The 23,776-nt window shown below is 41.4% G+C and overlaps 2 protein-coding genes across 2 annotated transcripts in view; both read right to left on the bottom strand.

Moving 5' to 3' along the window:
- Positions 1-189: 189 nt before the first annotated feature.
- Positions 190-13,350, bottom strand: ddx46 (DEAD (Asp-Glu-Ala-Asp) box polypeptide 46). The gene is made up of 23 exons (XM_012922030.4): positions 13,195-13,350; positions 12,866-13,024; positions 11,743-11,865; positions 11,329-11,416; positions 10,985-11,153; positions 10,536-10,777; positions 10,125-10,235; positions 9,795-9,960; positions 9,561-9,681; positions 9,196-9,371; positions 8,827-8,948; positions 7,396-7,474; positions 6,386-6,468; positions 6,012-6,176; positions 5,733-5,895; positions 5,159-5,352; positions 4,896-5,033; positions 4,393-4,542; positions 4,018-4,245; positions 3,586-3,804; positions 1,227-1,371; positions 747-820; positions 190-630 (listed from the first exon to the last, which is right to left on the bottom strand). The coding sequence occupies exons 1-23, from the start codon at positions 13,209-13,211 to the stop codon at positions 583-585; spliced, it is 3,180 nt and encodes a 1,059-aa protein (XP_012777484.1). The 5' UTR covers positions 13,212-13,350; the 3' UTR covers positions 190-582.
- Positions 13,351-14,358: 1,008 nt separating this feature from the next.
- camlg (calcium modulating ligand) overlaps positions 14,359-23,776 on the bottom strand; it is a 181,457-nt gene continuing 172,039 nt past the window's right edge. The window contains exon 4 of the mRNA XM_004561768.4: positions 14,359-16,853. Coding sequence (XP_004561825.1) covers positions 16,662-16,853 — 192 coding nt within the window. The 3' untranslated portion in view covers positions 14,359-16,661. The remainder of the gene's footprint in view (positions 16,854-23,776) is intronic.

Here is a 23,776-nt window from a genome sequence, read left to right as displayed (position 1 = left end):
CTAATTTTCACCAAACAAGCGAGAGTAAAGGCTCAAAAAACGACTTTATTTTTCAGATTATTATCCTGAAACCGAGCCATGAAGCAGTTTTAATGCTCACCAAGCATCACTTCCCACCACTGATGAATAATATACAAAGAACTGCTATTAAATAATTAACATTAGCAGTCTGAACAAATACGAAGCACCTTAACAGACTGGAAACAAGTTTATTTTCTTAGCAACATTGTTTTCTTGGGATCTTTCATAAAGATGATGGTTGGTGTGGTGTTCCTACATAAATGTGACTAAAAACATCTTATTAATGAAACCAGGTCTTATACTTAAAGACATATTGTGGATAGTTCACTGCAGCATTGTGCTGGTTTGATGGTATAAAAATCATTGGACACATATGTGTGTGTGTGCGTGTGTGCGTGCGTGGGGGGGGGGGGGGGGGGGGGGGTCAAAAATGCAAACAAACAAAATGCAACTAAAGTTGGACACATTACAAAAAATCTTGACTAAAATATTCTTCAACAACTTGGATGAAACTGTGGAGATGAGGAATGGAAGCTCCTCCGGTGTGCCTCGGTTCATCCTCTACAGCACTTTGTACCGGCCTTTGCTCGTCGGCTGGTAGGAGTTTTGCTGGGGGGGGAAAAAAGAAAGAAACGGGAAATAAAATTAAACATTTTCGGCATAAAGTCACTGCATAATAAGAGTGGATGACATGTTTTAACATGTGTGAGCAAAAAGATACTTACTAATCGGATGAGCTCTTCCTTGATTAGCCGTGTAATTTCTGTTTTGGCTTTCTGCACAGCCAGTTCATTTGCACCTACAACACAAACAACATGTTAATATTCAGTATAGGCTGCTCTGTTAAGGAAACTGGACACCCCATTAAGAAATTCATTGCCTTCGAGGTAATTAAAAAAAAAAAAAAAAACCAAAAGGGAGGGAGGAGTTGTATTTTGCAAGAGGCACTTTTAACAGCATGATTTAAGCCAACAAAAGCTTTTTTTCCTTCTTTAAAACTTGAAAAGTCAAGATTATCTGCTCCGTGTGATAACTAGTTTATAAACTTCCTGCGTTGTGCTGTTCTCAAGTTATCATGTTCATTGTTCGTGTTCACTGAACCTTAGAGTTCAGCAATTGTACAGCTGCCCTAAAAATATCTTGTTATATCAGGTGTCAGGACTTTAAAAAAAAAAAAAAAAGGACAGACGTTCTTTGACACATACTCTCAATAGCCAGGTAGATCTTGCGCTCTCCTTCCTTGGGCTCTTTGCCTGGAGGGAAGTACGTTCCTCTGATGGTGATGGCAGCTTCAGAGTATTCACCGATCCTCTGCAAAGCTTCTTTAGATGTCACCTTCCACCTGGCAGTCTGAGGGAAGGAAGAAAAGGAAGATTTTATAAGCCCTTTTTTGTCTGCTTTATGTTCAGAGGAAGAAACAAAATACTTTGGGATTCTTGATTGTTAATCAGTCGTGACAAAAAACACAAAACGCTCAGTTTAAGCATCTGTCATCTAAAAGATAAGCCCCTCTCCCGGACAAAAAGCATTTGTATTGAGCATAAACATTTTGCCAAAAATTAGAACAGCTTAGCTTTTTTAATCAGAGATTAAAAGAAAGTTATTTTCTTAGTAGCTTAAAGAAGTCGAGGATTTTAATGTCAAGTATTTTTAATAGATGGATTTGCTTAATTTTCCACTCAAATTTGCATATGTTAGACTTTACATCATGATGCACCAACTACATGCAAGAGGTGGATTTTAAAGGAGTATAACAGGAATGACTACTAGGCCCTCAGGTCTCCAGCTGTCTGCATCCGTGTTCGCAATGGAGAATAATCAAGACTTACGTGTAAGCAAATCAGGAACACACATTCACAGATGTTTTAAAAAAAAAGTACAAATGGCTTTCCAACTTTAAATCTGAAATTGCATTGCTAAAAAAAGCGACAGTGTAAGTCTTACATAAACACTTAGAGAAACAACGTCTATGCTAGAAAAACTTGAACGCGTTTCACTTGAAACCACAACCAGGAGATGGGTTTGGTGTGGTGTGAAAATCACTAAAAAGAAAGCAAAGAAAACACTCAAAGACGTGTAAAGTGGAACTTCTGGTATGTATGGGTAGAATGCCTGCAGACTAAAAAGTGAGCAGACTCTAAAATGGGAATCATCTCTCAGTTTTATAGGGGTTTTAGCAACGTTCACTCAACACAACGTATAAAAAGCAAGATGAGAGAAGAAGGAGGTCTTACAATAATGCAAAAAGAATGACAGGATATCTGTGCATTTGGCAGGAAAAATAACTTTTGAAGGAATTTTGCTGGATTTTTGTTATTGCTCCCCACATGAAAGTACACTTTAATAATAGTAAATCTGGGTGTTGGAGGAATTGTGGCTCCCAAACTGCAGAGCATTATGTCTGCTGGGAATGTCAACACATGCAAAACTACTGGATGGAAACAGACAGGGTGTGACAGGGTGGATCGTCAACACTCACATATGACCTTATGTCTGGATAACTTTCCACCAAAGGAATCAATAAATAATCATATTGATGATGTTGTTTTATCGCCTTATGATGTATTATGATCCTTAGATTTCCCCATTACGCATTCGTTATTTATATACAAATGTATGGCTAACCAGGTAGCTGCAGGTTAGTCTTACATGTCTGTAAATTTGTTGAAAAGTTTTAAATAATAATAGTTTTGGGGTTTTTTTCTTTCTTTTTTTTTTAAAGTGGGCTTGAAAAACAAAGGGAGCAATAGTAGAGCTCCGTTTAACAGGAAGTAGTCAGGAAAAAAAATGCAAAAGCAAAAGTTTGTTTTATGTTTTGATTTGTCTTCTGTTTGGTCTTTTACTCATTTTTAAGTCCTTACACGGCCTTGCCCCACACGACATCTGAGCTGTTTTATTTCCCAGTTGCTCAAATCAGCAGACCAGCTGCTCCTGGATGTGCCGAGGACACAGTGGAGGCTCGGGAGAACAGGGATTTGCCATGGCGGCTCCCAAACTGAGGAATTCTTTGCTGTTAAAAAGACAGGCCTCTTCACTACCAGTTTGCGCTTATGACCCACCTCTTCATCTTGGCTTTTCCCAAGTGTGAGATGTTGATTTTACGTTTTGATTTTAAATTTTTACTCGTGTTTAATTCTGTCTTGATGCTTTTATTTTACATTGTAATTTTAATTCTATTTATTTTATTCTAACATATCTTTATTTTTGTATCCTGAGGTTTTATCAGTGGTTGCTGTTTTTTAAAGTGCTTTAAAGGAAGTTGGCTTGGCTTATCAGCAGCACGGGCTAAGCTAACAATCCAACAACAGCACAAACAGAAATAAGCTAGCATGCAGACAGTTGATCCCCATATTTTTGACACAGACCCCTGGTGACAATACACAGCAACAACATCCAGATTCATGATTCCTTCCCTATGCTGTTTTGGAGAAATGACTTAGTCGAGTTAAACTACTGAAACCCAGCGGCTGTGAAAAGAAAACCTGAGTCCAAAAAACAAAGAGCAAAAATAAAACTGATCCTTGCTGAATATTTCAGTACAGCCCTGCGCTGTGTGCCGCTGACCTGAGGGAAGTCGTTGATCTCCAGCTCCTCTTCATATCTCCTGACTGTCTCAGCCTGCTCAGCCGCCTGCCGCTCCTCCTCCAGCTTCTCCACCGGGGTGTAGTTGAGCTTTGCATTGATCTTTTCTGCCAGCTGCTCTGCGATGGTTTTGGCTGACACTGAGGGGGTCATGATGGTGCCGCCCCGCAGGATGGCGTTGGTTGCCTGCTGCATTACATCCTGTAGACACAGAGTAATTGTAATTGTCACAATGCAAACAAAGTTTTAATTACTAGCTGAGGTCCTAGGATTTTTGTGGGTACTAAGTATTGGACACAATAAAAATTAAACCTAAGTGGTTAGTCTGAAAAATCACAAGTCCAGCAATCTCAGCTGTGTCATGAATACGTGCACAACCGTCCACTTCACGGTGGCACTGGAGTCTTGACGTACCTGAGCCTCAGCGCCCAGGTTCTTCTGAGCGTTGATCTTGAGCGCCAGCCTTTTGGCCATTTCCAATTTCTGGATGTTACCAGCAGACGTAGGCCCGAGTCCTGGCAAACCTCCGGGGGCAGCCGCTGTGGCGGCAACAGCTCCAGCTGGACCAGCAGCCGCGCCCGGAGCAGACAGATCCTTCACCCTCTTCTTGGAATTAAACATACTTTCGATTTGCTCCTCAATCTAAGAAGGAATAACAGTTAAACATGTTTAATAATAATAGAACTGCAATTAGAGGACAAAAAAAACTTGAAGCCAAGCAGCTTAGCAGAGGTAAGTAAATAATTAAAATAAAAAAATTTAAATCTCCATTATTTAAAAGTTACTCACATCCAGGGCTCCGTCCTCATCGTCAGAGTCCTGCAAACCGAGAGCAGCTTTCTGCAGCTTCTTCCTCTCATTGGCCAGAGCATGCTCAGTCTCATCAAACTTGAAGCCTTTTCCTGAGAAACCACTGCTGCTCTTAATGGTCTTACCCTCCTGCACAGAGCAAAGGGAGGAAAGAAAGAAGCTTTCAAGTTTGTCACATTGTTCTTCTAGATCCTTTTCAATCTGCTTACTAACTGAGACACCAAAGATCAAATTTTATCCCAATTAATGTTAAGCATTTACAATATAAGAAAACAATAAACAAATGAAATACGAAGTATAGAAGCAACAAACTAGCACCATGTAACTGCAAAGAAAGCATAAAAATGAACATGATATTTAAGCTGATGCATTACATGTGCAGAAAGACGTTGCTAATACCTTCAGAAACTTCAACATACGTTTCTCCCTGGCAGTAAGTACTGCTAAAATATACGATTGCCTACTGCGGGTCTTTATCTTACCGCTTTTTGTTGGTCTTTAAAAGAGGCCCAAAGCTGCTCCAGTTCTGGTGGGACCGGAGAGCCCGACAGCTCCAGAGCTTTAATGATATCGCCAGCATAGCGAACCTGATCCTCCGTGATGAACGTGTAGGCGTATCCCTGAGAAGCAAATGTGTACAGATTTAAACATGATTACCACCAAAAACAAAACACCCCAAATGTCAACACAAATTTCCTAGTTTTTGATGTCTAAAATTAAATGAGCTCCCTTTAAAGGGGCTGACCTTGTTGCCTGCTCTGCCCGTGCGCCCGGCCCTGTGAACGTAGTCCTCGTAGTGGTTGGGACAGTTGTAGTTGACCACCAGGATCAGCTGCTTCACATCAAGGCCTCTGGCTGCCACAGAGGTGGCGACCATCAGACGACACGCTCCATTCTTAAAATCGTTGATGATGCTGTCTCTGTCGTACTGATCGATTCCTTGGAGACACAGAATTACTAATTTGTAGTAAATGTGGCCATAACAGAACAGAAACCTAAAAATATAACTGACAGATATAAAACTGACTGATTGTATATTCACATTAGGAGGACAAAAAAAATATGAATTCATGTGGTTTGATGAGACTTTTTAATATTCCTGGTCGTTGTTTAAACAGACCAGATCATCCCAAATACCTGAAATTGAAAAGTGATTGACAATCTGCTAGCCAATGAAGATTCAATATGATGAAAAAAAAAAACAAAAAAAAACTAATGAGGCTTCTAAATGAGACTTGAGAAACCAGAGGGTGATGTCACAGTAGCTTTGTTATTCATCATATGGCTGTCAAAGTCAAAGTCAAAGTGTGGCTCACTACCTCCATGTAAAGACATGCAGGGGTACGAGGCTTTCATCAAGTCTTTGAGCAGTCCGTCTGCGTGCTCCTGTTTGTCCACAAAGATGATAACAGATCCTTTTTCCTGGTAGTGACCCAGAATCTCCAGCAGCTTCAGGAATTTCTTGTCCTCATCGATTACTAGCTGCAGAAATAAAAACAGATACTTTTTAAAAAGGGGGGGAATTAAAACTGAACTAGTAAGCAGAGAAACTGAAAGGGAAAGTTACTGTTTAGTGAGATGTAACATAAATGGCTTACCACGTGTTGCTCCACATCAGAGCAGACGACACTGCGGCCTCCCACCTGGATCTCCAGGGGCTTTGACAGGATCCTGCGAGCCAGCGCCTCCATGGCTCTGGGGAAAGTTGCTGAGAACATGACCGTCTGACGGTCTGGACGCACGTTGTCAACGATACGCATCACCTGGTGTGTGAATCAGAGGGGGAAAAAAATATATCTGAGAATTTTTGTCACTGAACATTTTCTTTTGCAGGTTCAAAGTTGATTTGTCCTGGCTTTATAAAACATTATTGTGACAACTGTTCCTCAAGTGCTAAACATTATACACTAAAAATGCTTCATTTGATGCTACTGATGCATGAAAAGCTGTATGTTAATGTATGATCCCCCACCTGTGGCTCGAAGCCCATGTCAAACATCCTGTCTGCCTCATCCAGGACCACATATGTGACTCTGCGGAGGTTGGTTACCCGACCTACACATTAAGGAAGACGGGCATAAGGAAATCAGTTAAATATGACCAACGCCAAGGCTTAACAGGCATCCTGCCTTCTTCACATCACATGAAACTAGTCTAACAAAACACAGAAAAGCTTTTTCCATGATACAACTACTTGATACAACTGGACAATAAATCAAGGCATCCTAATTTCAGCACATTTTTCAAGTGGCCAGAGTTTTATTGCATTGGTATTTTAGGCTGTTCATTTCTTTGCTCGTCTTGCGTACCATCTCAGGGGCAACTGGGACCTGTAAAACATATAATACAAGAGATGGAGCCACATCAAGCACTATCTGAGCGAGCGCCTTTTCACCTACAAGGGAAACATATTACAGATTACCTCGCATGTGTGGAAGCAACAAGAAACCCCTTCTATCATACTAACTGCTACACACATGTAATAGCTACTTTCTAAGTACACTAATAGTGTTTTTTTCACATTTCTATGCAAAGGCTCAGTGCTGCGCAGGACTCTACAATCATATTCATATTTACTCCCAGAAGCAGCACATTAAGTCAAAATAACCTGACATGATGCAAAACTCTGATATAATACAGTGCATACCCCTGACCACCTTACATCCATGTTATGATACACTTATCAAACATTACGATTGTTTCCTGCTTTAAGTCAGAGGAACCGTGGAGGCAGCACCAGGTCCACCTACCTGTACTTGGCCTGAGCTTCGGGAATAACACATCAGTCTTGTAGATATGAGTGATCCCAAAGGTGGTCAAATAATGCCAACAGTTTAGTAAGTAGTACTGATTTGGTTCATTATGTACTGTATCATACTGTTTAATCCATGCAAAGCAACAAGAAAAGGCATCAAATGAGCAGATTTGCATTTATGTCCTATAAGGATAGAGAAGCGACACGACCAAGAGTGATGAACTCACCGCTGTTGGCCCCCAACATGTCAATCATTCTTCCTGGTGTGCACACGATGATCTCAGCTCCTCTCTTCAGCTCAGCGATCTATAATACAGAAGGCAGCGTTAAGGAAAAACACACATTTTCTTTCTGTTACAGGAGTTTTGAGGGAGGAACAATGTCCAGAATTTAAACACTTATAATACCAACACAAACACAATAAAGTGATTATGGTGCACGAGGAGCGTATACAATAATGAGCAACTTGAATTTGGAAGTTTGTGCTACTGGGTCTCAAATCGGTGTTTCCTCCAAAATTCTTCAAATTATTTTACAATATATTTTTTAAGAAGTCTCAGCCATGCATGTTTTTGTTTAAATATATACAAGAATTGCAAAATAGTCTAGAAGACCAATTTTAGGTAGGTATTTTATGCCGTTATTTGATAGTATAAAAGGTAGACGCGGCCACAATGTCGTCACCTGCTGTTTGGTGACGTTCAGTTTGACATCACCACCTTGGTGTTTTGAAATTAGATGTGAAAAGTGAGACTCAAACTGAGGATATCACCACCTGGTAAAGAGCCTGGATAATCCAAGTCGTTAGCCAGTGAACATAACCTGGATATTCCTCCTTTCTGACGACGAATGGCCATCATTTAGACTCAAGTCTTCAGGAAAGTGCTTACAGGTAACAGAGTAAAGGAAACCAAGGGCTGTTATAGCACAGACTCTACTACTTAAAATCTTCTTGCAATTGGAGGAATCACCCCCTTGCTGCCCATAAAAAGAAGCAGGTTTAATCTTCTACTCCACCTCAAAGTTAAAGTAGAATTTATTTATGGTTCAGCAGGGAGAGCTCGCTCACAATATGCTGGAAGTCCAGGGATGGCCCATCTACGGTCTACCTGCACAGAGCTTTTTGTCAATTGAGGCAGCGAACAAATAAGTGCTACAGCCGGTCTGTGGGCCACTCTTCTTGTGCTGTTGATATACAGTATTTTTTGACATGCACTACTGGCATTTTGGAGGACTGCATGGAAGTGTTTTGCAGTGGGTGAAAACCCTTCTCTCCACTCACTGTCCACACAGAAACATGTACATGGATGGAACAAGCGGAACCACAATTTGCTCTGAAGCCTGTGTTATACTGTCAATGTTGACAGTAGTCCTGTAAGCAGTTATTATAGCAGCAGTTGTTCTTTTGTTGTTGTTTGTTTTTTTAAAAACAACCTATTGTAGTTTCCCACACTATTACATCAACATCAGCCTGAATCATTAATGCAAGGCAGGATGGATCCATGCTTTCAAGTCGTCTATACCAAAATCTAACCCTACCATCCAATATATAAATCCATTTTTGGCTCTACTGAAAAGCATGAGCTGCTATTTCAGATGGACACCATAGGTCTATTAAACCTCTAAAATGATGTAGTTGTGCTACAGGGCACACTTACCTGTTCACTGATGCCCGTGCCTCCATAAACACACACCACCCTGAGTCCCAGCGGTTTAGAGAATTTCTTACACTCCTTTGTGATCTGCAGAGCCAGCTCTCTGGTTGGAGTCATAATTACAGCTGTGTAAAAGGGAGGAAAAACAGGATAATTGGATTGTTGTCGTTAGGAAAAAAAAAAAGGAAGAAAAGAAAAAAAACTTGACCATTTGGTCTTCATCTGACCTACAGTTGGATTCTGAACCCGGACTATGAAAAGCAAAGGAATCAGACAGGATTCATATGTTTTTATTTAAATGTGATCAAAAGATGAGTTTATTTATATTTTAGCGAGAAGCCCAAAGGAAAAATAAAAGTTCCTGTTGCTTACAGATTGGGCCCTCAGATTCCTCCAGGGGTCTCTGGTCCATGATGTGTCGGAACATGGGCAGCAGGAAAGCTATGGTTTTCCCGCTGCCGGTCTTAGCAATACCAATGAGGTCTCGGCCCGACATGATGGCAGGGATGGCCTGGGCCTGGATGGGTGTGGGTTTCTCATAACCGTGCCTTTAAAAGAAAACCATGAGCATCTTGTCAGAAAGAGTCATATGCAATCCCAATATATTAATTATATATTTGTGGCTAGTCTTGAGTGAATATGAATGGTCATATTTATTGGCTTATTAATGGATTTTATATAAAGAGCTGCTCACTGCACAATGATTTTCAAACATGCACACACAGAGACACACTCACTTCTTCAGGGCGTTCAGGATCTTCATCGACACTCCACACTGCACCCATGTCTTGATGGGTTTGGGACAGCCTTTCCCTTTCACCGTAATGCCTTCCAGTTCCAGCCTGTACGCATTCACTTCTGTATTTATTTAAAATAAAATAAATAAATTGAATAAAGAGATTTTAAACAGGTAATTAAGCATGAAAAAGACAAGTCGTTTATCATAGAACAGATATGGTTTTCTCACTGACCTTCTGTAGTCATCTTGGCCAGCTCAGGCACCTCCACGTAGAAGTTTTTGCGGTACGATTCATACTGGATCTTTGTGTGGTCAACAGGCTCCAGGATCTTCCTTTGTTTGGTCTGGAAGCCTGTCAGAGCCGTCTGGAGATCAACCTCTTCCTCCTCTGATGAGTACTGTCAAACACATGAGCATCATTTTAGATTGTTAAAAGATGAGCCCATCAGCAGAAAGCAGATTAATTACTGAGGATCTCTGTTTCATTCATATCAGCTTCTCGGGCAGCGAGAGAAGAGGTTTAACCTTTATTATATAATCAAAGTAAGCATTAAAATCTCACCTCCATGGCATCCTGGTCATTCTCCATCAGCTCTCCCTTCTTTTTGTGCGTGTGAGGTCCTTTCTTGGTTTTAACGACTGTCACCACTTTGGTCACAGTCATTGCACCTTTCTGCAGAAGAAGAGAAGACACGCATATTCATCAGCAGAAGAACAAACATCCATAAAGGCAGCATCTGGTCTGACACTAGTAGATGATAAACCCAAAGCCACACGCTTCCAGTGATGAACACCTAAAGACAAAATGATAGCAACTACACAAACATCAGGAAAATGTTGACAAACTTCAATTGCATTTGAACATTTTTTCTAAGATTTTTAGTTCAGGTGTGTTTTTAGAGCTGATCCTAATGACTTTGGGGAGGGTTGGGCAATAAGGATAACACTGCAAAATGCAGGATTTTGTCCTCACCTTATCATTTCCTTTCATGGCTCCAATGTTGAACTTCTTCACTTCCTGTTTCACCTCCTCCATGTAGGCATCCAGGGGATCTATATCATCCTCCTCTGTCTGCTGCTCCATGGGAGTCTCCTTGTCCTTATCGTCATCACCCTCTTTCTTACCATCCTTTAACTCCTCTTGCCTTTCCCCTTTCCCGTCCGCCTCCTCGTCATCATCTCCCTCCATTACAGCAGAACCGTCCTCGTCATCGTCTGAAATGAAGAGTTAATTAAGATGCTGGGCAAAGATAAACCTATAGCAAGTATTGGTCAGTTAGCTGATAAAATTAAAGCAAATAAAGGGTGACTGATTGGTTTATCACACAGATAAAGTTTTGTTAGACACAGTTTAAACAATTTAAACTACTCGTGAAGTCCAAAGTAAAAATTCAACAGTGTTTCCTCCAGTTACTTCCTCACCATCATCGTCCTCCAGGCTCCATTTCTTGCCCTGCTTCATCTCCTCCAGTTCTTTCTTGATCTCCCCGATGTTTTCGATGGCCTTCTTCCTCTGCTCTTCCCTCCACTTCTCCACCCGCTCCTTCCTCTTCCTCATCTCCTCCTCCAGTTTGTTCTGGTCAAAGTCTTGCTGCATGAAAACAAAGGAAAACCACAAATATTTTACTTCTCGTTATGTTCTTTACTTACTTGCTTATTATTTCAAACAAAGAGGCACTTTAAAGTTCTTTCTATGGGCAAAGAAAAACATGAAGAAAGGACAATGGCATTCAAGCTAGCAGAAATAAACATATCAACCAACTTACATCCTCAACCTTTTCATCTTCTTTCTCCTCTTTAATCTTTTTCTTTTCAGCTATTGGCTCCAGGGTGTCCTTCTCTTTGCTTTTAGCCCTGCAAGGGAAAAAGAAAATAAGACAAAGTGTAATAGATGGGATTATGGAATTGCTCAGATTAAGCAAACCATCCATCCAATTTCCAAGGTCTTCTATACCGTTCACCACTTCTAGAGGACAGTTTAATCTTTATAAAAATGGAAAGCTCCATATATTATATGGTGTTTTTTTTAACTGTCGCCAAGCTCTGAAAATATGCCTCACATCCTGGCTGCTGATAGCATCTTTACATGACTCTGCGTGCCAGCAAAAGAACACAGTGGAAGTACAGAGTAGAAGACTCTGTGTGTTTTCAATTTCACAGATGGGAATTTAAAGCCTCACTTTTCATCCTTTTTACTGCTCTTGCTGGGGCTACCAGAGCGGGACCTCCGGGCTCGGCTTCTGCTGCCCGACCGCCTCCTGTCTCGGCTTCTCGACCTCCTCCTCTCCCTGCTCCTGGAGCGCCTGGAAGCCAAAGGCAAACATATCACATGTAAAAGGACAAATCAACAGGGAGACAACAGTTTTGTCAGTTTCAGCTTTTTAAGTGTGCAGATGCGCATCTGAAAGGAAACCTCACAATAGCTTAATCATAATAAAACTGTATCATAAAAAAAGTGCATGAGAGTTTTCATTGTCTCGATTCAAAATGATTCTTCGCCATCACTGTGATTTTTATCCACTGTCCTACTGGATTTGCAAAATTCAACACATGTGAAAGTTTTAGTTCAAAAGAATTTTCAAATCAATGGATGCAATTCTACTGAAATTAAAGATAATTACCAGACAGAGCAACAGCAGTAAACAGTTTTGTTAAAAACTAAATTTGGCTTCTGTTCATCACCGTATAGCTTGGACATATAGCCTGTTGTTTTTTCCCCCCATTAAAGCAGGCTATTGTCTGATGATGTTTATCAAAGAGTTTTTGGTGGACTCTGTTGTCCTAATGTCTCTGAAGGAAGAAAAAAAAATTGAGAATGTGCCCCTCTCCAAGCAGACAATTGACCTTTTCTCATTGGCTCTGGACAAGAACTGTAATGTTTGCGAGTCAAGTTACTCATCTTTGCAAGTGGGAAAACAAAAGAGTGTGAGATTAGCGAGTGCCCCAGGAGTGATTTATTAACAGAATACCTGCATGCTGAAGCTGAAATGGGACAACAGGCAGGCTACAACCAAAACAATGTCAGACTTTTGAAACAGATGCAAGATAAAGTGACTGAAATGAACCCAGAACTGCAATTGGTATTGTTGCGTCGTATTATAGGTCAGGAAGTGTTGTGCAAGTCTGCAAGAGATGGTCATTTTGCCTGCATATGGTTGGAAAGTCAGTATTGTTACATCGGATCAAAAAAGTGACCAAAAACTTCAATTTGTGTTCAGGCTGTAAACACCAGAAGACTTCAGTCCACTTCAAAATGTATTTATTTACGTGTACACTTAAACTTAAGTTCAAACCACCACACACCTGGCTCGTTTTCTGTCTCTGGAGCGCGACCTGCGGCGATCCCGGCTCCGTGACCTCTCCCTCCGGCTCCGCTCGTCTTTCTTGGAGCGCTTGTCCGGGGAGCGACTCTTTGATCGGCTACCCGACCGTCCCCGAGATGCGGAACGTTTCCGGTAATGCCTGTTGATTAAAAAACACATGATATGAGAGATTAGCTCTTGGTTAACGTGCATAAACATCAGTACGCTTTTAGCCAGCATGCTAACGCTAATCTAAAATCGCTTCCTCAAACAGAAGTTAGTCACACTCGATTCACCAGCACCAGACTAACCGTAAAAGTCCAGACATACCTCGACTCACGTCCCATCTCGAACCCACGCAGATAAGTCTCGCAAAAAAAGTGAAATTAGTTCTCAAAAAATAAACGAGTCTTGCGCGTCGAGTGGATGTTTGTGTGTTTGAACCCGCACGTAAAAAAAGTGCGACTCTACAACTCCTGAACTCCACGGGTAAAAGGTTGCTGCGCCACCAAGTGGTGGGAGGTCAGAATACCCCAGCCTTATCACAGGCTGTGTCGCAGGGCTTTTCATTTGTGAGCGGTTCCCGAACTTTATGAAGATGATTTCATTTTCATTTATTTCACCTTATTCATCTCTTTATCTTTCGTGGAACTGAAACATTTTAAAATGCTCTCATTCTTAAATATAAGATGTATTAATTGGAGGATCAGTGGTTTATTGGTTCCACCACAGAGTTATAAATTAAAAACCTATTTATCTTTCTTGTTATCTTCCACATTTTAAAGCTGAGACTTACATGAGAGATCGCACTGGATTTGAAAAGAAAATATATTAAAAAAAAATCCTCCAATGGCAGCTTTTTGTCACTACTGGGGTGAATCTAAATGCAAAATGTTCAACGTAGCAAATATTTGCCAGAAGATTGGTTAAATTTCAATATGAACCATGAATAGTAAAGTAAAAGAAGAGTAGTAACCGTAAAGACAAGACGTATAACAGCAGATCAAATGATTCCAATAAGTTTTACTCAAAGATAACCCAAGTAAATACAAAATGCAGTTTTGAAATGACTTCATGTATTTAGGGAAAAAAATCTAACCAAACTTACCAGGCCCCTATTAAATACTACACCATTACAACCAGAGGAGCGTGAGCTGTTGAAGGCGGAATGGATCCATGCTTTCATGTTGTTAACATCAAATTCTGACCCTACACTTTCAATTGTGCAAGAGTTTGTTGGTTTGATTCCAGCTACAGACACAAATACCCTTTAGGGTTACATCCTGTCTAAAACGCTGCCAAACCAAACATGCTTGACCATGCTTACATGGCTATACAGGCATTTAGTTACTGCCCTGTGATTGGCTGATTAGATTAGATACATATTTTTAATAAGCTAAATTTAGTCATTTCAGTTCCCTTGGTCTTTCAAATTAAGGCTTTTTCAAAGTGTGGCTCAATAACTGACTGCCAAAAAAAAAAAAAAAGAAGAGGTGAGTCACACAAGTAGTATTTATTTGGTATGAATTGTTCGGTTGCTCATTCATCTTTTGGAGCAGAGACTGTTTACATCACATCAACACTACATTTGTTACTCACGTTCAAATATGTAAGATACCGCAAGAGCCATTAAAAACAGTATCTGCAAATTTACCTTATCAAAAAACAATCAAGTAGGTCAGACAAGTTGTAGGATAAATTACACCAAGTCACTCACATGGAAAAAATATTCACATTCATAAATTAATCAGGTTAAAATTACAAATATGAAACAAGGACAGCACAGAAGTAGAGAGAGCATACTGTATATTTATGCAAGTATGTATGAGAGAGGCTTGAACAAAGCAAAGCAGGATATGTCACCAGAATTACTCAACACAAATAAGCATACGAAGTCCCACTGCCTCACACAAAACTGCAGTGACAGCACTTTCTAGTAAAACCCCCCAAAACACTCTCAGCGTGTATAAAGTTCACCGCGGTTTTAAGCTCACCGAGCTTAATAAAGTACACAAAACATACAAGGGCTAAACTCTTCATCAGACGTAAACAAAGAAGGAAATTGTTTGTAACGTAAGTGGACCCTTCCCAAAGATCAGAGAAAATGTGATTTTTAAAGCAGTGCTATGAGGAAAAGAAAATCCCTCAGAAATGGGAAGGTCCTCAACACTCGACTATCTTTAAAATCTCTAACTGAAGGTTGGAGGGCCATCTATGTAAAAGTTTGTTTTGTAGAAAAATCAAAGAAGCTCACAGTTTGAGGCAATCCAGAAATTCTGTCATTCTTCCTCATTCCATTTATACCAGAGTAGTTTTGTTCTTCCCGGCCTCTTCTACCTCTAAGATCTCCGTCTTTTTAAGCCAGCTCATTCTGATGGACAGAAATGTTTGATACGGCTCTTTCTACAACAGATTATTAGTGTGGTTAAACGATGTCTAACTGCTGGCCTCTTTCTCTCCTTCTTATTATTTGTTTTAAATAGGCTGTGCAGCAGTGTCGGAGGTCATCCGAACCTCTCCACTCAGAGAGAAGCAACGTAACTGTGAGATCTCTGAGATTAATCACAGTATTCACAAAAAAGCTGAATTAATAAACCTGAGAATAAAAGTCAGAAAGCAAATTTCTGAATCTTGTCATTAATCTCAGGGCGAGTATTTTTCCAACGCTGCTCGAGTTAAACGTTTCTCACACTTTTGTTTGCGGGAGATTTTTCTACTGGGCTGCTATGCTACGATCTGTGACACAGCTGTCACGTCTCTATCTCGTCTACAGCTCTGGTGTGGACACTGCAATCAGCAGGGGTGTTTATGTACCGTATGAGAAAGAACAGAAAACTGCTGCTTCTGTCAATGTCATTCATACTGTCAATTGTAACGGATCAAGAAACTTCTCCAATCTTTCCTTGCAAGGTTGTACCAACGTCACTTTCACAATGTACAAATGAAGCACTTCAACCTAAAAGGCCAGCAGTGTTCTGCGTTTGATTTGAGTGGCATGAACTGAAAGTGAGTTGACCCTGTGCGATGCCCTAAGTTGACAAAAAGATTACCGTACTATAGTGTTGTAGACTAGCTACCTCCAAAATTCTCCAGCAGTTTTCATCGGTTTGACAGCAGATTTTGGTTTTACAGAAGAGTTAGAACCCTGCTGAGGAATCTGGCTGAAAATATGACACCCTGCTCAGACTAACCTCAACTTTGGAGGTTATTACTCCGCAGAATGACTCACAGGCTTGGCGATAATTCAAAGCGTTCTGACTCAACATCTTGTTCAGCAAACAATTGTTCCAATCAGGTGTCAGATTTTGAATTATGACCCAGCCTTTGAGGAGTCTCCAGTGTTTCCCCTTCATAAGTTAAATGCAATCTGTGGCTGCCCACTGGGATGTCAGACTGATGACTGTACAGTAATCCAATCTTCGGCGTGATACTTCCCATTTTCCGTACTAATAAATATCCTTCGGCGCAATAAATGGCAGTACATTCTTTACACACAGGTAACACAGGTTTCACAGCTTCTGTTCAGAGAAATATTAACCTGGAAGTCTGTAACAAACACCGAACTTTGTGGTTGGGCGTAGCTTTAGCGTTAGTGAAATCCCGAAGAGCTCAAATGACGAGCACTCGTCCAGCTGGCGTGTGCGGGCCTGATCATAAGGCAGCAGGGGTTCACCTCCAGACTGTCAATGATAAACAAGCACCTAAGGGTGCAAATGAGCATGCCTATGTTGCTATGAGAGATGGGAGGGGACAGCAAAAAAGGAGGGGTGGGGGTTTACAGAGGTCCTTGTAACCTATCAGGGAGTCTCTGAGCCAATGAAGAGCAGTATCTCATGCGAGAGGATGAAGGTGAAGAAGTAGACACAGAGGTCAGCGAAGACGTCACCCATCCTCCTGTAGGTGTCCATGGAGCGATTGATGACCTCGGCAGGGATGCCGGACAGTAACAGGGCAGCAGTTAGCACAGTGGTCTGGGTCTTCTTCTCTACCTGCAGAAACAGGAGAACCCAAAGCACATTATATGCAAATATATGTGCTTACTTCTCATTATTAATCAATCTATTTTTGCACTAAATAAATCAAGATTAAAATGTTCAAAAACTAAAACTCTATTAGAAATTTGTGCCAAAAGTTCCTTCAGTGGCCACTTGAGGCTGGCTCAAAGAGCAAGTCAATCCCCATAGACTCCCATGTTAAAATGTCCAGCTTTGCAGCAGAAAGAAACATGTTTACAACCTGCTTTGGTTGTAAATTAAGTGGAGTCACTGAACTGGACCTCTCCATCTATTCTTCTGGTGATGACTTAACAATCCACCAGCTTTTCCAAATATGATCACTTCTTATTTAAAAACAAGAACAGCAGCTGTTAAAATTAAACCCTGAGCCTTCAAAATGAGTCCAAAACTAGTGGGTGATGTCACGGTGGCTATGTCCATGTTTTAAAATATCACTGGACCCTCTGTGGCATAAATTCAAAATGCTCCTGGAAATATTCCTCACATATTTTGGACCATACTGACATTAAAGCACCACACAGTCGCTGTGGATTTGTTAGCTGAACATCCATTATGCAGATCTCCAATTCCACCACATCATAAATGAGTACAGTGAACTCAACGTCATGCTCATGAAAGCAGTTCAAGAAGATGGGTATACTGTAGTCATAATGGGATGGGCATGGTCGGCAACAGTACACCAAAATCTGACCCTACTATCTGAATGACACAGCAGAAATTCAGACTCATTGGAACAGGCAGCATTTTTCCAAACTTCTATTGTCCAATTTTTGAGACCCTGTATGAGCTGTAGCCTCAGTTTCCCTTTCTTAGCTGACAGAAGAAGCACCCGGTGTGGTCTTCTGCTGCTATAGCCCATCTGCTTCAAGGTTCAGGGTATTTTGCATTTAAAGGTGCTCTTCTGTATACCTTAGTTTTAACAAGTTCTTTGAGTCAAACCCTCAACATGGATTTTTCTCACAGAGAATTGCTGATCATAAGATATTTTCTCTTTTTTCAACCATTCTCTGTAAACCCAAGAGATGATTGTCTGGGGAAATCTTAGTAGATCAGTTTCTGAAATACTCAGACTGCCTAACTGGCACCAGAAACCATGCTATGTTACATTTGAATCATCTTTCATTCCCAGATTTTCTGATGCTCGGTTTCAGCAGGTTGTTTTAATCTGTCTAGTTGTTGAACAGGTATTTGTCTTTTCCTTATTAGCAAATAGTTAGGGCCCGAGCACCGAGAGTGCGAAGGCCCTATTGTATCTGCTCCGTTTCTTATTAGGGCCCGAGCACTGACAGTGCGAAGGCCCTATTGTAATTGCTCTGTTTATTATTATTATTATTATTATTATTAGGGCCCGAGCACTGAGAGTGCGAAGGCCCTATTGTAATTGCTCTGTTTCTTATTAGGGCCCGAGCACTGACAGTGCGAAGGCCCTATTGTAATTGCTCTGTTTATTATTATTAGGGCCCGAGCACCGAGAGTGCGAAGGCCCTATTGTATCTGCTCCGTTTCTTATTAGGGCCCGAGCACTGAGAGTGCGAAGGCCCTATTGTATCTGCTCCGTTTCTTATTAGGGCCCGAGCACTGACAGTGCGAAGGCCCTATTGTAATTGCTCCGTTTATTATTATTATTATTAGGGCCCGAGCACTGACAGTGCGAAGGCCCTATTGTAATTGCTCTGTTTATTATTATTATTATTATTATTATTAGGGCCCGAGCACTGAGAGTGCGAAGGCCCTATTGTATCTGCTCCGTTTCTTATTAGGGCCCGAGCACTGATAGTGCGAAGGCCCTATTGTAATTGCTCCGTTTATTATTAGGGCCCGAGCACTGACAGTGCGAAGGCCCTATTGTAATTGCTCTGTTTATTATTATTATTATTATTATTATTATTATTAGGGCCCGAGCACTGATAGTGCGAAGGCCCTATTGTAATTGCTCTGTTTATTATTATTATTATTATTATTAGGGCCCGAGCACTGAGAGTGCGAAGGCCCTATTGTAATTGCTCTGTTTCTTATTATTATTATTATTATTTCGGCAAATGAATCGGCCTTTTGAGGACCTAAACATGCTCTAAAACTCATGAAATTTTGCACACGCGTCAGGTCTGGTGAAAATTTACGTATTTTAATGTTCTCAGACATGACCAGGGAAAATTAGCTCAGTAGCGCCACCTAGAAAAATGAAAAACGCGAGCCCCCGGTATGAGTATGACCTACATGTATGAAATTTGGCACACATATGTATCATGCCAAGACGAACAAAAAAGTCTGTGGGCCCATTGACGCAAACTCAACAGGAAGTCCGCCATTTGGAAGAGAAGGTGACATTTTGGCTCTAATTTTGCCATTTCCATGCCTCGAACTTTTGCGAACTCCTCCTTGGGGTTTGATTTCATAACCTTCATATTTGGTCAGTGTCAACTACACCCTTGTGCCATGTTAAATTGCGGAGCTTTTGAGTTTTCACAATACTATGAGGCCGTGGCGCCATGGCGAATTTCGATGACTCGCCATGAAAATCTTATTGCCTCTCATTTTGTCATACATTTTCTGACCTTGACCAAAGTGAACACATATGATAAGGCTCCACCCCTGAACATATTTCAACTGCCATATTTGACACCAGGGACAGCGCCACCTAGTGGGAACAGGAAATGTCATGTTTTACACTTTGGGGTACAGTATTGTGATGGGTGACATCTGCAGCCTCAAATTTCTCCAGGAAAGCCTTAAGGAGTTGGTCTTGGGTTACAGTGAAAACTGTGACTTTTCACGAAAGGGTGTGACCCCAGCAGCATGGCGAACTTTGATGTCACGCCATGAAGAAACAAATTAGTATAACTCAATGAAATCCAGTCTGATCAGTACCAGACTTTACAGGCATGATGTCAGACCCGCCCTGAACAGATTGATGTGCCCATTGTCGGAAATACGGACAGCGCCACCTAGTGGCAACAGGAAATGTCATGGCTTTAATTTTGTTGTACTGATTTTCACAGGTTCATCTTGGCCACCTCAAAAGCGGTGAATATCACCATCAGTCCCTCGTGATGCTTCAGTGCAAAAATTGTGAGTTTAAACTGAACGGCGCACCCTGGTGGCAACGCTGTTCAACATGAAAGATGAAGTGGCTTTTGAGGGTCTTGGCAAGTTTATAGAGGCTTGAAATTTGGCACACACCTCCAAATGGATGAAGGCTTTGTTGGCATGTGATCATTTTCATTGAATAGCGCGAAATTGCTCCACAGCGCCCCCTACAAAATTTCAAAACCACAGCCCCTGCTCTGTGTTCTATGTATGATTCTGAAACCTGGTAAGCTTATAGGAGATATCAAGATGTACAAAAAAGTCTCTTGGTGCAATATCCCAAATCCAACAGGAAGTCAGCCATTTTAATATTAATGTGTAATTTTGGCAACATTTTCCCCTCTTTCCAGGCACCGTTCTTTGACGAACTCCTCCAAGGGATTTCATCATATTGAACCAATCTCCAGTGTGTGGAATCTAAAGACCTTTGTGATGTTAAATTGCGAAGCTTTTTACGTTCAGTGAAACGGGGTGGTTATGGTGGCACTTAGAGTTTGAATCACTCGCCAAAAAGCAGTAATCTGCTGTCACTCAAAAACACAATGTTCAATCTCTCCCAAAGGTCACAGGCGTGATGAGACTCGAGCTAGGAAATGTTTGTTATGCCATTTGTCAGTAATGGTTAGAGCTCCACCTAGTGGGACAACTATAATCATGATTGAATGAGATGAATTGTTAGCTGGTGGTTAAATGCATGAATTCCATCAATGTGACATCAGATCGGAGGTGCTGGTTTTAGGTGTTGGGCGTGGCTCGACGCGCCGGGGGTGCGAGGGCCCTCATAACGCTGCTTGCAGCTTTAATTATTATTATTATTATTATTATTATTATTATTCCGGCAAATGAATTGGCCGTTTGAGGGCCTAAACATGCTCGAAAACTCATGAAATTTTGCACACGCGTCAGGTCTGGTGAAAATTTACGTATTTTAATGTTCCCAGACATGGCCAGGGAAAATTAGCTCAGTAGCGCCACCTAGAAAAATGAAAAACGCGAGCCCCCGGTATGGGTATGACCTACACGTTTGAAAGTCGGTACACCTATATAACGTTCAGAGTCGAACAAAAAAGTCTATTATGGCAATGTCCTAAACCCAACAGGAAGTCCGCCATTTTGGATTGAAGGTGACATTTTGGGTCTGATTTTACCGTTTCCATGCCTTGTACTTTAACGAACTCCTCCTTGGGATTTGGTCCTATAAACTTCAAATTTGGACAGTGTCAACTACACCCTTGTGCCATGTTAAATTGCGGAGCTTTTGAGTTTTCACAATACTATGAGGCCGTGGCGCCATGGCGAATTTCGATGACTCGCCATGAAAATCTTATTGCCTCTCATTCTGTCATACATGTTCCGATCTGGACCAAAGAGCACACATATGATAAGGCTCCACCCCTGAACATATTTCAACTGCCATATTTGACATCAAGGACAGCGCCACCTAGTGGGAACAGGAAATGTCATGTTTTACACTTTGGGGTACAGTATAGTGATGGGTGACATCTGCAGCCTCAAATTTCTCCAGGAAAGCCTTAAGGAGTTGGTCTTGGGTTACAGTGAAAACTGTGACTTTTCGTGAAAGGGTGTGACCCCAGCAGCATGGCGAACTTTGATGTCACGCCATGAAGAAACAAATTAGTATAACTCAATGAAATCCAGTCTGATCAGTACCAGACTTTACAGGCATGATGTCAGACCCGCCCTGAACAGATTGATGTGCCCATTGTTGGGAATACGTACAGCGCCACCTAGTGGCAACAGGAAATGTCATGGCTTTAATTTTGTTGTACTGATTTTCACAGGTTCATCTTGGCCACCTCAAAAGTGGTGAATATCACCATCAGTCCCTCGTGATGCTTCAGTGCAAAAATTGTGAGTTTAAACTGAACGGCGCACCCTGGTGGCAACGCTGTTCAACATGAAAGATGAAGTGGCTTTTGAGGGGCTTGCAAGTTTATAGAGGCTTGAAATTTGGCCCACACCTCCAAATGGATGAAGGCTTTGTTGTCATGTGATCATTTTCATTGAATAGCGTGAAGTTGCTCCACAGCGCCCCCTACAAAATTTCAAAACAACAGCCCCTGCTCTGTGTTTCATCTATGAGTCTGACACTTGGTAAGCTTATGGAAAATATCAAGATGTACAAAAAAGTCTCTTGGAGCAATATCCCAAATCCAACAGGAAGTCAGCCATTTTAAAATTAATGTGCAATTTTGGCGACATTTTCCCCTCTTTTCAGGCTTCATACTTTGACGAACTCCTCCAAGGGATTTCATCATATTGAACCATTCTCCAGTGTGTGGAATCTAAAGACCTTTGTGATGTTAAATTGCGAAGCTTTTTACGTTCAAGGAAACGGGGTGGTTATGGCGGCACTTAGAGTTTGAATCACTCGCCAAAAAGCAGTAATCTGCTGTCACTCAAAGACACAAAGTCCAATCTCTCCCAAAGGTCGCAGGCGTGATGAGACTCGAGCTCGGAAATGTTTGTTATGCCCTTTGTCTATAATGGTTAGAGCGCCACCTAGTGGGACGACTATACTCATGGTTGAACCAAATGAAATGTTAGCTGGTGGTTAAATACATGAATTCCATCAATGTGACATCACATCGGACGTGCTGGTTTTAGGTGTTGGGCGTGGCTCGACACGCCAGGGTGCGAGGGCCCTCATAACGCTGCTTGCAGCTTTAATTATTATTATTATTATTATTATTATTTCGGCAAATGAATTGGCCGTTTGAGGGCCTAAACATGCTCGAAAACTCATGAAATTTTGCACACGCGTCAGGTCTGGTGAAAATTTACGTATTTTAATGTTCTCAGACATGGCCAGGGAAAATTAGCTCAGTAGCGCCACCTAGAAAAATGAAAAACGCGAGCCCCCGGTATGGGTATGACCTACATGTTTGAAAGTCGGTACACCTATATAACGTTCAGAGTCGAACAAAAAAGTCTATTATGGCAATGTCCTAAACCCAACAGGAAGTCCGCCATTTTGGATTGAAGGTGACATTTTGGCTCTGATTTTACCATTTCCATGCCTCGAACTTTGACGAACTCCTCCTTGGGGTTTGATTTCATAACCTTCATATTTGGTCAGTGCCAACTACACCCTTATGCCATGTTAAATTGCGGAGCTTTTGAGTTTTCACAATACCATGAGGCCGTGGCGCCATGGCGAATTTCGATGACTCGCCATGAAAATCTTATTGCCTCTCATTCTGTCATAGATTTTCTGACCTTTACCAAAGTGAACACATATGATAAGGCTCCATCCCTGAACATATTTCAACTGCCATATTTTACATCAGGGACAGTGCCACCTAGTGGGAACAGGAAATGTCATGTTTTACACTTTGGGGTACAGTATTGTGATGGGTGACATCTGCAGCCTCAAATTTCTCCAGGAAAGCCTTAAGGAGTTGGTCTTGGGTTACAGTGAAAACTGTGACTTTTCGCCAAAGGGTGTGACACCAGCGGCATGGCGAACTTTGATGTCACGCCATGAAGAAACAAATTAGTATAACTCAATGAAATCCAGTCTGATCAGTACCAGACTTTACAGGCATGATGTCAGACCCGCCCTGAACAGATTGATGTGCCCATTGTCGGGAATACGGACAGCGCCACCTAGTGGCAACAGGAAATGTCATGGCTTTAATTTTGTTGTACTGATTTTCACAGGTTGATCGTGGCCACCTCAAAAGCGGTGAATATCACCATCAGTCCCTCGTGATGCTTCAGTGCAAAAATTGTGACTTTAAACTGAACGGCGCACCCTGGTGGCAACGCGGTTCATCATGAAAGAT

The sequence above is a fragment of the Maylandia zebra genome, linkage group LG10 (genome assembly GCF_041146795.1).
Source record: "Maylandia zebra isolate NMK-2024a linkage group LG10, Mzebra_GT3a, whole genome shotgun sequence".
In the NCBI taxonomy this organism is placed as follows: Eukaryota; Metazoa; Chordata; class Actinopteri; order Cichliformes; family Cichlidae; genus Maylandia; species Maylandia zebra.
The sequence above is the reverse complement of the archived record's forward strand: the minus strand, read 5'-3'. Positions and strand labels throughout refer to the sequence as shown.

Bases quoted from the DNA above. Each gene is read 5' to 3' on its own strand.
- ddx46 (XM_012922030.4), bottom strand. The intron at 5,034-5,158 runs GTCAGCCCCTTT...TTTGCTTCTCAG, and splicing joins CGGGCAGAGCAGGCAACAAG to GGATACGCCTACACGTTCAT. The intron at 4,246-4,392 runs GTGAGTAACTTT...ATTCCTTCTTAG, and splicing joins ATGAGGACGGAGCCCTGGAT to ATTGAGGAGCAAATCGAAAG.